The sequence below is a fragment of the Marmota flaviventris genome, chromosome 3, assembly GCF_047511675.1.
Source record: "Marmota flaviventris isolate mMarFla1 chromosome 3, mMarFla1.hap1, whole genome shotgun sequence".
In the NCBI taxonomy this organism is placed as follows: Eukaryota; Metazoa; Chordata; class Mammalia; order Rodentia; family Sciuridae; genus Marmota; species Marmota flaviventris.
In genome coordinates, this window is record NC_092500.1 from 65795011 (window position 1) to 65809421 (window position 14411).

At 38.2% G+C, this 14411-nt stretch overlaps 1 protein-coding gene across 2 annotated transcripts in view; it reads left to right on the forward strand.

The window, feature by feature from the left end:
- Slc11a2 (solute carrier family 11 member 2) overlaps positions 1 to 13307 on the forward strand; it is a 32801-nt gene extending 19494 nt beyond the window's left edge. The window contains exons 11-17 of one of the 2 annotated variants that reach the window (XM_027949997.3): positions 864 to 950; positions 1901 to 2020; positions 2155 to 2304; positions 2818 to 2891; positions 3473 to 3626; positions 5172 to 5225; positions 11473 to 13307. In XM_027949997.3, coding sequence (XP_027805798.1) covers positions 864 to 950; positions 1901 to 2020; positions 2155 to 2304; positions 2818 to 2891; positions 3473 to 3626; positions 5172 to 5225; positions 11473 to 11550 — 717 coding nt within the window. In that variant the 3' untranslated portion in view covers positions 11551 to 13307. The remainder of the gene's footprint in view (positions 1 to 863; positions 951 to 1900; positions 2021 to 2154; positions 2305 to 2817; positions 2892 to 3472; positions 3627 to 5171; positions 5226 to 11472) is intronic. The other variant, XM_071609842.1, reaches the window with a different exon arrangement.
- Positions 13308 to 14411: the final 1104 nt, after the last annotated feature.

Consider the following 14411-nt stretch of genomic DNA (forward strand, 5'->3'; position numbering starts at 1 on the left):
GTCAGCCTATAGTGTGGTGGCTGAAGAAGCCTGGACCTATCTGTTCTCACTTTTGTCTGGGAAGGAAGCTGGCCTCAGCTGTCATGTAGGTGGCTTCAGTCTCTTCAGCTCTTTGTTATTCCCTTTTGTTTCCTATTAACTTCTGCCTGCTTGCTGGTCCGTCTTGCCATTTGAGATGTCAGCTTGGGAAGAGTTGGCAAACAGGAAATAGAAAGTGTGACCAGGATAGGCTTTGTTTTGTCATTTTGAATTCTGTGTCCAGATTTCTGACTGCCTATGTAGTTTTGACCCTCATTTATTTCCTGCCAGCAAGACCTCTGACTGCTGGCTTTGCTTTGACTAAGGGCTTCCTGTCCTGGGTGTCCTTTCATGTTTGAAGCCTTCTTGAGGGCCTCTCCTCTAGTCCTCATTAAAATGCCCCAGTGTTTATATATTGCCATATCTGTTCTAACTCAGTAAAGACTTTGATGACATGCTCTTTGAAAGTGTGGAATGTGGAAAAATTGTGGAGGAGGATCCCAAGTAAGAGTGCTGCCTGTCTCTGTCCCCATCACCACCTGTATCCAGGGTTTTTTTTCTCCAGCTATGTATTATTATTATTATTATTATTATTATTATTTTATTTAGTTGTAGATGGGCCACAATACCTTTGTCTATCTATCCATCTATTTATCTATTTTTTATGGTGCCAAGGATTCAACCCAGTGCCTCACACATGCTAGGCAAGTGCTCTGTCACAGAGCTACAACCCCAGTCTTCTAGCTGCCTCTTGAGAGGACATGTATGTGATGTGTTGGAGAGCTTTTCTCATCTGGTCCTGGCCTGTGAAATAAAAGTTGCTCTTAAACATTTTTGGGTTCTAGGTTGATGTGTGTAAAAATAGCAGCAGTCCCCATGCTGGCCTTTTCCCTGAAGATAATTCAACTCTGGCTGTGGATATCTACAAAGGGGTAAGCCTCTGGAGGTTATGTTTTTTTTCTTTGTTTGTGGCTCAATCTTCTCAGCATATTTTCTGGTCTTAGTGACTTCACTTCATTTCTGAGCAGGTTTATCTCCCCTGGAGTATCATTTATTTTAAAGGTCCAGATGCCAAACATTTTGGATTACATGGGAAGGAATAGAGGATCAGTTGAAAAAGGTGGACTGTATGCCAGCTGTTCCCAAACTCATAGTAATAGTACATTCTTTTACAGGATGTTAATTGGGGTGACTATAAAAAAATGTAGTCAGGCGTGGTAGTACATGCCTGTAATCCCAGTGGCATGGGAGGCTACGACAGGTGGATTGCAAGGCCAGGCTGGGCAACTTAGCGAGACCCTATCTTAAAATAAAACTGGGAATGTTGCTCAATGGTTGTGTGCCCTGAGTTTAATCCCCAATACAGTTTTTTAAAAAAGGAATAAAGAAAATGTCCCTTCTAAGGTCTCTCCGTAACCCCCTTTTTTTCTTAGTTATAGGGGATTTCTGTCCCATTAAGTGGTCCCTTTGTGACCTTCCAAGAGTTGAATATATAGTATACAGCATCTCCCATATTTATTTGACTTGTTCCTGCACTTTTGCCATTTTCTAGAAGAGTGTGTTAAGGAGAACAATTTGGGAAATGTGGTTAGGCTTATGTTTTTTCAGAATTTAAGATGGTAGATGGAGATCAAGACTTTAGACGCTTAGAGAAGTGAAGAGAGTAGACTGAGGAATGAAGGACCATCCAGCAATTGTTGAGACTGAAAGCCTCTAGAATCAGATCAAGACCTGAGCCTACTTTTGGGACAGTGCCTAGCATAGTTTCTAGTGAGGTGATTCTTGGCAAAGAAGAGGGAGAAATGTCACAGAGAAATGGTGTTTTGGGTGTTTTCTAAGCAGATGACTGACACAGGCATATCTTCTCCCTTGCCTGTCCCAGGGTGTTGTGCTGGGATGTTACTTCGGGCCTGCTGCACTCTACATCTGGGCAGTGGGGATCTTGGCTGCTGGACAGAGCTCCACCATGACAGGAACCTATTCTGGTCAGTTTGTCATGGAGGTATGTGCTGCTGTTGAACAGAGGGAGACGACTAATCCTTAGATATTTCTTGGTCCCTTCTAAGGTCTCTCCATAACCCCCTTTTTTCTTCTTCCTGGTCCAGCCTGTTATCCTATTCCTGTGTTTTCTTTCAGGGATTCCTAAACCTAAAATGGTCACGTTTTGCTCGAGTGATTCTGACACGCTCTATTGCTATCATCCCCACTCTGCTTGTTGCTGTCTTCCAAGATGTAGAGCATCTAACAGGGATGAATGACTTCCTGAATGTTCTGCAGAGCTTACAGGTGAGCAGGGTCTGGGGAAACTCATCCCACATAGTCAGATAATATTAAATACTGCCCTAGTGTAGCAAGCCTTGTGTTGGGTTTAGTGGGGAAATGGAGATGAAGAAAGAGGCCTGGGTCTTGTAATGCAGAAAATGTATATGAAATATTGCCATCTAAGTAGGTTTTAGGAATGGTTTTGTTTTTCAGTCCTATTGAGTGGGAATTGAACTATATACTTAATATATTGAACTATATACTTAAATATGGAACACAAAATTGTAGTTCATTAATCTAGCAAGCATTAAGTGAACTATGGGACATGGTGGTATGTCATATGTATGTTAATAAGACAAGTCAGATGCAGTATTTGTAAAGACACTTAGATCATCATTCATGCTAGGTTAATGACAACTTGGCAGATTTCAACAATTTTTGAAGCATGTCGGGTTGATAGTTATAACTATTTCTCGTGAAGTAAGAGAGGCCTGTTTTATATTTTCCTTGCACTAACTGTACTGTTCTGTTTTCCAGCTTCCTTTTGCTCTCATACCCATTCTCACATTCACAAGCTTGCGGCCAGTAATGAATGACTTTTCCAATGGAATGTGAGTGTACTCATCCTACTTCTACCATGAGGATGCTGATATGTGGGAGAAGGGCATCAATAGTTCACTGAGAAATGAGTTATATAGGGGAACTATATGCTTTGAGAGGTGATTGCTATCTGCTTCCTCTTTGGCTTAGAAAATGGAGAATATAAATATAGTAAAGGCAAGAAAACCCTTTTTTAGTTCAGTTTTGGGGCTTTAACTCTTCAGCTTTAGCCACTGATCTTAGTAAGGCATAAGTTAATGCCTTTTATATATACCTTAAGTGGATATGGAATATTTGAAATGAATTGTTGCATTTCAAAGGACTCTCCTCAGATGGCTCTTTGTATTTCTAAGCCTTGTTACTTTTCTATAGTCTTAAATATTAGGGTTTACTTAATAGTACTTTTTTCTTTCCTTCTTCCTATAATTGTCTGACTTATTTAAGCAAATCTGGGACATAGTAAGAACTATTTTTCAGTTCCTTTTGCAGTGACTCTAACTCTTGCCCTGTTTATCCCTCAAAATGCCAATTCCTTTTCTGTCTATGGCCAGACTGAATTTTTCCACCAGTGACTGTGTTGATTCTTTCACAGAGGCTGGAGGATTGCTGGTGGGATCTTGGTCCTTATTGTGTCTTCTATCAACATGTACTTTGTAGTGGTTTATGTCCAGGAACTAGGGCACATTGTGTTGTATGTCGTGGCGGCTGTGATCAGTGTGGCTTATCTGGGGTTTGTGTTCTACTTGGTAAGTACAGTCTTGATGAGGCAGGGGCATGGGTATCTGGGATGGTAGAAGTCAGCTACCTGACATTCAGAAATGAATAGACCCTAAAGAGCACAAGGCACTCTGCCTCCTGGTCATTGAGGTAGTTTAATAATCAGCTATTTATATTTCTAATCATTTTATTTACTTTGGTTCCTCAGGGCTAGCATTATTCTGTTTCTAACACTTGTTTATAGTCTTCTTAATTTTTAAAAAGAGGGTGTAGTAATGTTTGAGAAAATTAAAAAAAGGTAGCAGTATATAGAGTGGAGAGTAGTAGAAGATGGAATTGAAGGGGACTGAGCAGTGAGATTTAGAGCACTGGGGTGGGATACAGATAGGCTCATGGCTTGGCACCGCTCTACTACTTACTGTTTAAGGAAGTAAGTAAATAGTATTCTCCCTTTGAATTATTCTGGAGTTATCTGGAAAATCCTGGTTATAAAACTATAGCAACAATGCAAAAAGAATGCAAAATTATTTGTACCCAAATTATCCAAAATTTTTTTTTAAAGTCTGGAGTAAATTCTGTAAAAATGATAATTGTAGTTGTCTTGGGAACATGAAATTATGTATTCTGTTTTCCTGATCTTTAACATTGCTAATATTAGTGAAAATTGCTATAGTTATAGCAATAACAAAAAATCTACCTCCCTAGTTTAAACAGGTGTCTCTGGAAAACACGAGGGTTGGGAATAAGAAGCAGCAGGATTTTTGCCATTTCTGCTACAGAAATGGTTAAAAATGGAGGCTGGAGATGTGCTATTGATCTCTAGAACATTAACCTATTCTTCATGCCAGTGTTTGCCACAGGTTAGGTATCTGACTGAAAAAACAACATTAGTGAATATTGGAAAAGTGTGTCTTAGATTGGAATATCCATTCTCTTTCCTTTCCAAATAAACCTCAGTCAAACAAGGGTTATTGTGACCCTAGGATCTAGGAAATCTAAGTAATTGAATATATCCTTGACTGCAGTTGCTTTGAAGATTTCCTTATTAGTCAGGGGAATCCTTCCTTCATATAAATTGTGTATGAAGCTGCTGAATTGTCCTTAGTCAATGTGAGACTGCTAGTGTGATTGTTGAAGTTCCATTTTCCAAGGTGAAGATTTCTGCTGTTTATCTCCCAAATAGAACTTCACGGAGAAGCTCAGAAGACTATGCCATTGTCTTTGTCGGTTATTCTTCCCATTCCTTATGATGGGGAGTTGCAGGAGACTGAAACAAAGTGGTCATCAGGGTTAGAGAAATAAGCCACAGACAGAGCAGCAGGAACAGAGAGAACTCAATATTTAAATAGCAGGACAAACTTGTTGAGGAAGGCAGATTCCAGGAAGTTTTGAAGGGGGCATGGGGTTGGGAGAGTTAGTTGGGCAACCTTAGTTGTAGAAATCCCCAAGGTGGACAAAGTTGGATGTTTAAGGAAGGGATCAGTTGCATCTGAGCAGAACCTTATGAGCAGTCATGCTGGGTGAGAGGGTTTTTCACAGAGCCTGGTGAATGATGATTGTGTTTTATCTTCTAGGGTTGGCAATGTTTGATTGCACTGGGCATGTCCTTCCTGGACTGTGGTCACACGGTAAGCATCTCTAAAGTCCTGATGACTGAAGAAGCCACCAGTGACTATACTAAATAAACACTGGATCAGTCTGTCTGTCTTCCGCAGGTAGCCATCAGAGCCAGTGTGTTTCTATGGTTTACTGTGTGAACATAGCCACAAGTATGTGCTGTTGCACAGACTCAAATTCTGGTTGGAAAAGCCTTTGTTTCATGTTCATTTGAAAGATGAAGGGTTTTTTTTTGTTTGTTTGTTTGTTAATGTTGTTTGTTTGTTTCCCTTTCTGACATCCTACCTGAGATCTAAGAACTGGATTAGGTAGGATCTTTGAAAAGTTAATATTTGCTGCTGTAATTCCAACACTAAATTCTTAAGTAGCTACCCAAGAGCCAGTTTATTTTAGCCTTTTGAAGGAAAATTCTCATGCATAATTCTAAACCAGCTTTTATGTTTTTTAAAAAGTTAGAAATATAGTAGAATTTTTCATAATACCAAGTACAGATGTGGTAGTTTTGTAAGTTTTGTTTATCAGAAGATAATGGATTTGAGAGGCTGAGAAATATTTTTATGCATATCCTTTCAATTATTTTAATTATAAAAATCTCAACTAGTGATTTCATCCATATAAAATATAAAATCAAGATAGCTCTGCCTCTGTCAGGCTCAGGATTCTTTTAACTTTCTTCCACTTTAAGTTTCTCAGCAGAAGTTAAGTGGGGTGGGAATGCATAATGAAGGTAAAAAATGAACAAACAGCAAAATCCACCTGTACCTGGTGGTTACTAATCACGTCTGAAGGTTTTTCTCAGAGATTGAAAGGTTACCAGGATTTTTGTGGGAGTCTGAGGTTAATAACACCTCTTACCACAGAACTTTCCTGACGTTTACTCTTGAGTACATGTAGTTATAAAAACGTCACCCTCCTCCTCTAACAGGGAGGTGATAGAAAAAGATAGCAGCATTTATAAACTGACTTTCTCATGAGACTTTGGGGGTGGGGAGAGAAGATTCAGAAGGGAAAGAAGAACCATCTGCTTTATTCCTGAAAGACACCTGTTGCCCAAATCATGTTTCTCTGATGCAACACTCAGCTGCATGTTCAAGATGTCTTGCAAAGCAGTCTCAGGAGCTATATGGACCTAACCATTACAAAGCATGCTGTGTCAGCAAGTCAGTAGTTGTCACTGTGGTTCCAAGTTCCCTCAGCAAGGTGGCACCAGGCTACCTCTCTTCAGCAGTTCCCTCAGAGGGAAAACAGACCACATGGCGGAGCTCTGGAGTTAGAGGAAATGGGTGTCTTCAGCATGGAGCTGCTGCTCTTTCAGCCACTTCTGACATTTTTACTTGTGGAGCCTAAGGCTGTGTGATTCTGTCAAATCAAATCACATTTGTCTGTTGGAGATCAATAAGCAAAAGTGTTCCGAGGCCATAATCTGGTGAGAACGGTAATGGGAATGACATGGAAGGACTTCTCAGGTTTGGAGCTTTCCTTCTGGAGTCCCGGTTGATTGACGTTCTCTGTTCATCTGAGTCTACAAAAGATTCTTACTGACATTTTGCACATAGTCAAAAGCACAGACAGTCTTTTATGAGGCATTAAGGGTAAAGTGCTGTGTTTCACTGACTGTCATTTTTCTTTGCCCCTGCGGTAATGCAGTAAAGAATCACAGATGACCGTTCCACTAACTGTTCCCCCTCATACCTGCCCTCTTCCCCTACTACCATCATTCTCCAAACTGGTCCTAAAGTTATTCTGACAATATCAAGATCTGACATGTTAAGCTATTATTTGGCTGCAGTAGGAAAAATCCAAAATTATATATATATAAAAATCCTTGTAAAGGTTGTATAGTAACATTTGCCTTTGCTCTGGGCCTGGAGGGTCCAGCCAATCTTAAATTTATAAACATTTAGGAATCCAGGCAAAAGCTAATATTCTTATTATTCGACTTATAATGATCGAATGTTTCTTCCCAGTTAAATTGTATTTTATAGTGCTATGATTATACTGTTTTCAGCATCAGAAACAGTATCTTAATTCATTCTGTCCTCACAGAGAGAAGGTATACTTCAACCAGTACTTTGAGTGTTATAACCAATGTGTAGAAATTTAAGTCCTCCAATGCCAGCATGTGCATTTTTATTTTTGGCAGTATGTTTTTGTGGAATGTTTAAGGATATACAATTGTACTTTTTCAAAGTGGTTCTTATTGTCCTTAAATGTGACTTAAATGTCCATAAATGAAATAATTGTACTGCTACAATATGCTGGAAATTAATAGGCATGGTGAAAAAGTTTAAATTTGGCTCCTGTGAGGTTCTAGGAGCTAGTGATGTTAGAAGTGGTTAAAACCAAACTTTTAGTACCCATTTAACAATATGTGAACTTGATTTGTAATTAAAATTTTTTTTCCTTTTCCAATTTGGTTTCCTGGTTATTGTTTGCTTTTATTTTAAATCTTGAAATATTTTATTAATGGTGTCTCAACAACTTTGATATAGAAATACTGAAATATTAGTTACCATCTGGAATGACACACTAAACCCATACAACTTAGTGCTTCTCTCTTTGAAGGGATAGAGACATTAAATGGATTTAGTCACCAAAAGGTTGGGTTTAGAGCTGGGCACAGTAACACATATTGGTGATCCCAGTAACTCAAGAGGTTTCAACAGTAGAACTACAAGTTTGAGGCCAGCCTTGGCAATTTAGCGAGACATTGTCTCAAAATAAAAATATAAAAGGGCTGTGGATGTAAGTCAGTGGTAGAGCACAGCTGGGTTCAATCTCCATTACTGAAGGAAAAAAAAAAAAGATGACTGGCTAGTTTTCACCAAGACACTAATTTCTGTTTACACATCTAGGATTACAAATTTGGGCTTGTAGATTGTTTGGCTATACCTAAAAGTCACACCTTTACCATATTTAAACTTGAAGTTTAATCCTACCTTTCTGTATTATAAGGTAAATATTTGTCTCTTTTTAGTCTTGTCTCGCCATTTAAGTAGTTTTACATTCTGTATTTGCTGCCACCAAAAATTAGTATGAGGAAAGAAACCAAAATTAGATTAGAAACAAATGAGAAGGCTGGGGATGTGACTTAGTGGTAAAGTGCCTACTCGCATGTGAGAGGTCCTGGGTTTGATCCCCAACATCACACACACACACACACACACACACACACACACACACACACACACACACACAAAATAAAAACTGGATTGTCAAATCAAACATGATAGTGCATGTGTGTAATTCTAGCTACTGAGGAGGCTAAAGCAGGAGGATTGCAAGTTTGAGGTAACAAGTTTGAGGATTATAAATTTGGGCAACTTAGTGAGACCTTATCTCAAAATGAAAAATTTAAAAAGGGCTCAGAGTAGGGCTGGGGTTGTGGCTCAGTGGTAGAGCGCTTGCCTAGCACGTGCAAGGCCCTGGGTTCTATCCTCAGCACCACGTAAAAATAAAATAAAAATATTGACAACTACAACTAAAAGATAAATATTAAAAAAGAAAAAAGGCTCAAAGCATAGCTCTGTGGTAGAATGCCCCTGGGTTCTAATCCTCAGTACCGTGTAAACATGGACATTTTTGGCAGCTCTGACATAAATGGAAATATTGGCACCCTTTGTTAAAGGCAAAGCTCAGGCATAACAAACTTCTGGCCCTGTCCCCAGACATATGATGGGAAAATCTAAGTCAGCACTTGATTTATCCCAAGAGTGTCATTAGAACTTCATTTTTCCTTTGTGTTTAAAGCTATCTCTGCCTTCTTATAGGAGTTGAATACCCTAAGTAATCCTGTAGAATTTCTCCATATTGGTGTCCTTCACTTAGTTCTCTGTTCTTAATTTTGGTTTATTCAGAACTAATAGGATACAAAACAATTTGAAGACCCCAATTTGAGATATTTCCTCTAACTCTGCCCTTCAGAATACTTTTGCCTCTTCATTGTTAAGACAAATGAATCTAAGCATATTAGTCTTGCCCAGCACTTTAGCATATGAATTGAATGTAAGAATGGCTAAATTATTACCATGTGCTAGTTCTGGTTTGAGCATTTGCGTTGTCTCATTCAAACCTTATAACAAAGAGGATTAACTTCTATATAAATGAGGCAAATGAAAAGCCAAAAGTAACTCACCTGTATGACATTGCTAGTAAATGGGCAGTGGGCAGTTTCTCTTTTAATGTCAGAGCCCACATGTTCATCTCAAACCATCTTGTATTATAGTGTACTATTCATACTGGATTAAGACACCAAGTTTTGTTTAGCAACACCAACTCATCAAATCATTTGCTTGATACTCTGATTAATGCTTGAATATGATTTAGATCAGAAGTTGCCAACTGGTAGACTTTGGCTGTGCTAATTTTTTTAGAATTTTTTTAGTTGTAGATAGACACAATACCTTTACTTATGTCTATGTGGTGCTGAGGATTGAACCCAGTGTCTCATGCATGCTAGGCAAGCACATTACCTCTGAGCCCCAGCCCCAGTCCCTGTGTTAAATTTTAAGAAGTAAGTTTGAATGCTTTGGGCAGGCTTAGAAAATGGTCAGGGCCTTTTGTGGTCTTAAACTGATAATAGCTAAAACCTAATAATAGGTTGACTCATTCACGTTATCTGTCACCATTTTAGCCTATTCTTGTGCCACTGAGCCCCATTTCTCAATGTCTCATAACCACATGACAATCTTCAGTGAAGGAGTTCTAAGTCATCTAAGAGATAACACTGTATGGTGTCATTGAACTATAAATGCAGCCCTTGCTTACTGCATTTTGAGGAAGCCCACTGTCTTTGGGAAAGGCTTCAATGAATTGTCAATGTGTCTTGACAATTGCTGTTAGTTAGTGAAACTTGTGATATAAAGCACTAAAGTGAGGAAGCAAGCTGGTCTGAAGAACTGTTTTCCTGCCCTAAGGCCAGGGTCATCCAGCATCTTCCTAGCCCACTAGTTGAGAATGGCTCAGTGCTCGGCACCATCTGGTGTATGTCATCTTTTCACCTTCATTGTGATGACTCCTGTGAGGTTATACAGGGCAATTAGTAATGTGAAATTTGTGTATATTTATTAAAATAGAGTAGTATGAGAAAGGATATTACTGTACTTGTCATTTTCCAATGTAACACTTATTTCCATTCTACCAATCAGTAGAATAAGGCTCCAGAAGGATACATTACATGACTAGCATCATAGGAAGAGATGGATTTTGGGCTTGATGCCAACTCCAGGGCCTTTTCCTCTATCCTGTAATAGCAATAATTCTTTCTATTTATAGTCTGCATTCTGCATTTAACTTACAGGCTGTTGGTCCAGGGCAGTGACGTTCCTGAAGTCCTGAGTAATAACCGAAGGCTAAAATGAGACTCAGTGACTGTCTCAAGTTATATTCAGGGGAAAGAAAAAGAGTGAAGAAAAACTATAACTTCCCAGATCTCAACACAAATCATCTGGATTCAGTTCTGTACTAGTGGGGTGTGGAAATGTTTAAAAGCAGCTGAGGTGAAAGCTGGTCATGGTGGCACACACCTGCCTCAAATTTTGTTTTTAAAATATTTTTTTTTAGTTGCAAATGGACACAATACTTTATTTATTTGTTTTTATTTTTATGTGGTGCCGGGAATCGAACCCAGTGCCTCATACATGCTAGGCAAGTGCTCTACCACTGAGCCACAACCCCAACCCCTGTCTTAAAATTTTAAAAATTAAAAAATAAAAAGGCCTTGGGAGAGTGGCAGAGTGCCCTTGGGTTTAACCCCTGTTACTGGGGAGAAAAAAAAGCAGCTGAGATGACCCTTATTCAGTTTGGCAAAGATTTGAGACCCATAGGTTATCTTGTCTGTCATTACATTATCTTTTTGTTTTTAAGTAAAAGGCTTTTCTCTGTTTGGGTGTCAAAGGATAATGGGGTCAGGATTACAATGCTCAGGAGTTAGACAGTTTGAAATCTGATTTCCAATACATACAGAATGAAAATACAAAACAGTGCATGTTTGCTCTCATCCTAGTCTGAAGTCCCAACGTGGGGCAGTGTGCCTCTTTTACTGAGGACATTGGCACTATCTTTATCCTTACCTATCTCAGCAGCTCTATCATTTTAAATATCAGAAATCATGCGTTAACTATGTCTTTTCTGAAAGAAAAACATAGCAGTACTAAAAAAGGTTTAAATTAATATGCTGACTATAGGTACTTAAATACCCATTTCAGTATTTAACTACTTGAAAATCAGTCTAATTCTCTTTCACCTTTTTGTCCTTAGTACCACCTGGGATTGACAGCTCAGCCTGAACTCTACCTTCTAAACACCGTGGATGCTGACTCCCTTATGTCAAGATGACTAACAGCCTGAGAGACTGTATAAGAACCATTTTCTCTAAGCCCTATTGTGCCAGCTGTCTTAACATACCTCTGTTAGTTTGGAGGTGAGTTTTGTTCATTTGAACAAAGGCAAAGATTTCCTCATGGGAATGGGATTAAAAACTGACAACTATAAATTTAGGTCATCGACCCACCCACCTCACAACAAACAATAGCCAGAGTTAAATGATTACCTGTGCTGGCCACATACCCCTATGGGGTGTGTCTTGACTTCTGGGATTTAAAAAATATATATCTATATATATTTATGTAAACCTGAACATCAGTTTGGGTAAGATTTTAATGTTATATAAAACTAATAGATATTTTGTATTTTTTTAAAAAAAAAAACGTTCTTCAGGTAAATTACATCTTCGGATCACAAGTGAGAAGGGAAAGGAAATGTTCTTTTTCTCACAATGAACTGATCCAATTGACTGTCTTATAAAGTGATACTTTACTATGCCAGTTACATTTTACTTTGATTGTAATCAGCCACATCACATACTTGGTATCTACTAATATTAACCATCATTTCTAAAGAAATCATTTCTTCTATTTGGTGATCTTATTTAACCCTGGTTACCTGCATACTTTGTAATTAGTATTGTCTTTGTTATCATTTTTCTTGAAATTTTTTATAGTTATCAAACCAGGGATACAATGTTATTTGTCAACCTGCTTAATATGTAGTAACAAATTTAGAAACCATATTTTAAGTGATAATCAATTGTTTTCCCACACTGTAGTGTAACTCAGCCTATTCTAGCATTTGAGTTTTAGGTAGAAAAAGAAGAAACTAATAGCATTTCACTCTTCTAAGTCCTGACACAACACAATCAAAGTATTAATATTCTTTCTAATATTTGTATAATTCTACAATGTCTTTTCTTTCCACTTTTCCAATTAATACTCCAAATACCATTTCTAGGTCCAAAGTCTGTTTCTAGGAGTAGCTAATATTTATTTTGTTGAATGTCCTAGGGAATGCTAAGCATTTCTTTATAAGATATTTGTACCAAGAAGTATGAGATTACTACTAGACTGGGATTTGGAAAATTAGTCTACATTATCACAAACTGCCTGCTGACATGTAGTTAGTAAATTTTTTTGATCCCTGATACTATTAATTTTCTTTCTTAAAATTTTTATAATGAAAAAGTTCTTTGATTTAAATTTGGGCTAGGGATATAGCTCATTGGTAGAGTGCTTGTCTAGCATGCACAAAGCCCTGGGTTTGATTCTATCCAGCATGCTTACATTCATACATATATAAATAAAAGTTTTATCATAATTATCTGATTGGAGAGTCAGAAGATATGCCACACTGGGCCCATATTCCTGCATGGAAGTGCACTTGGCTAGAACTGAATGGCAGCTATCTTTTTTCCAATGCCATATACCCCAGGGTGGCATATACCCCAGATATCACTCATTATTTCCTTCTGATTTCCAAGGTTGAATCTGCAAACCCTGCAGCCTTTGTGTGACTTTGAACTTTACTTTCCTCTTCAGCATTAAAGTGAAATGTCTGACCTCTCTGCCTTATTTTAAAACCTGCTGGGCTTGATGGTGCTACTCAGGAGGCTGAGGCAAGAATATTGTAAGTTTGAGGCCAGCATCTTAGGAAAACTCTCTGTCTCAAATTGAGGATGCAGCTTGGTAATAGAGTGCCCCTGGGTTTAATCCCAAGTACCACAACAAATCAAAACAAAACCATAAAAACTTATTACCTTTTTTTGGTTTTTCTTTCTCTTTCTTTTTTAATCCATACATCGCCTACCTACATTATAATGGTTTGGCTTTCTAAGCATCAGGGAGTTTTCTTAAATGACTCTTTAAAATTCCCTCATTTCTACTTCAGGGGCTCTTGAGAGTTCAGAAAAGAGCAGCAACACTGCAGCCTAGGTTAGTGTCCTTCAGATCTTAAAATTGAGAGTGAATTAACATGAATTACAAGTTCTCACTTGAAAATTTGAAGTTTCAGTGTTTTTATACTGAAAAACTTATCTGTGTTTCATACAGATAGGAACTCTAGATGAACATCCTGATTTTAACTCATAGAAAGGTGAGGTGGTTGGTTAAACTGAGGTTAAATACTCTGGGGAGTTCTGTAGCTCTTTTTTTTTTTTTTTTTTTTAAGTACTGGGGATTGAACCCAGGGGCTCTCAACCACTGAACCACATCCCAGCCCTTAAATATTTTATTTAGAAACAGGGCCTCACTAAATTGCTTAGGGCCTTACAAAGTTGCTGAGGCTGGCTTTGAACTCACGATCCTCCTGCCTCAGCCTCCTGAGCTACTGAGATTACAGGCATGTGCCACTGTGCCCAGCTTTTGTAACTCTTCTCCATCCTTTAACTGTATGTTACTAGAACAGAGTTGAGTATGTAAAACTTTGTAAATATTTACCCAGAGGTGTCATAGCTCCCATAATCAGAAAATTTGATAACAAAGTAAACCGAATCACACTAAAACCAATAGAGGAGATTGATACCTAAAGAGTGAGTCTTGGGTAAGCTTTTTGGCAATTAAGAACATTTAATCATTCTTTAATTCATGATTTACAACTTTAAATTTCTACAGATAGTGTGCTTATCCAGTGTGTTAGTCTGCTTTCTATTAGTTTAAGAAAATACATAAGGTTGGATACTTTATAAAGAAAAGAAGTTTATTTAGCACTCAGTTCTGGAGATTCAAAAGCAGGATGTTGTCATTGGCTCAACTTTGATGAGGACCCTCTTTACTATGTCATGTGGTAGATGTATCATGGTGAGAGCATGTATGATAGGGAGAGCTCCCATAGGTTGACAAAAAGCCAGACAGAGCAATTTAAGAGTC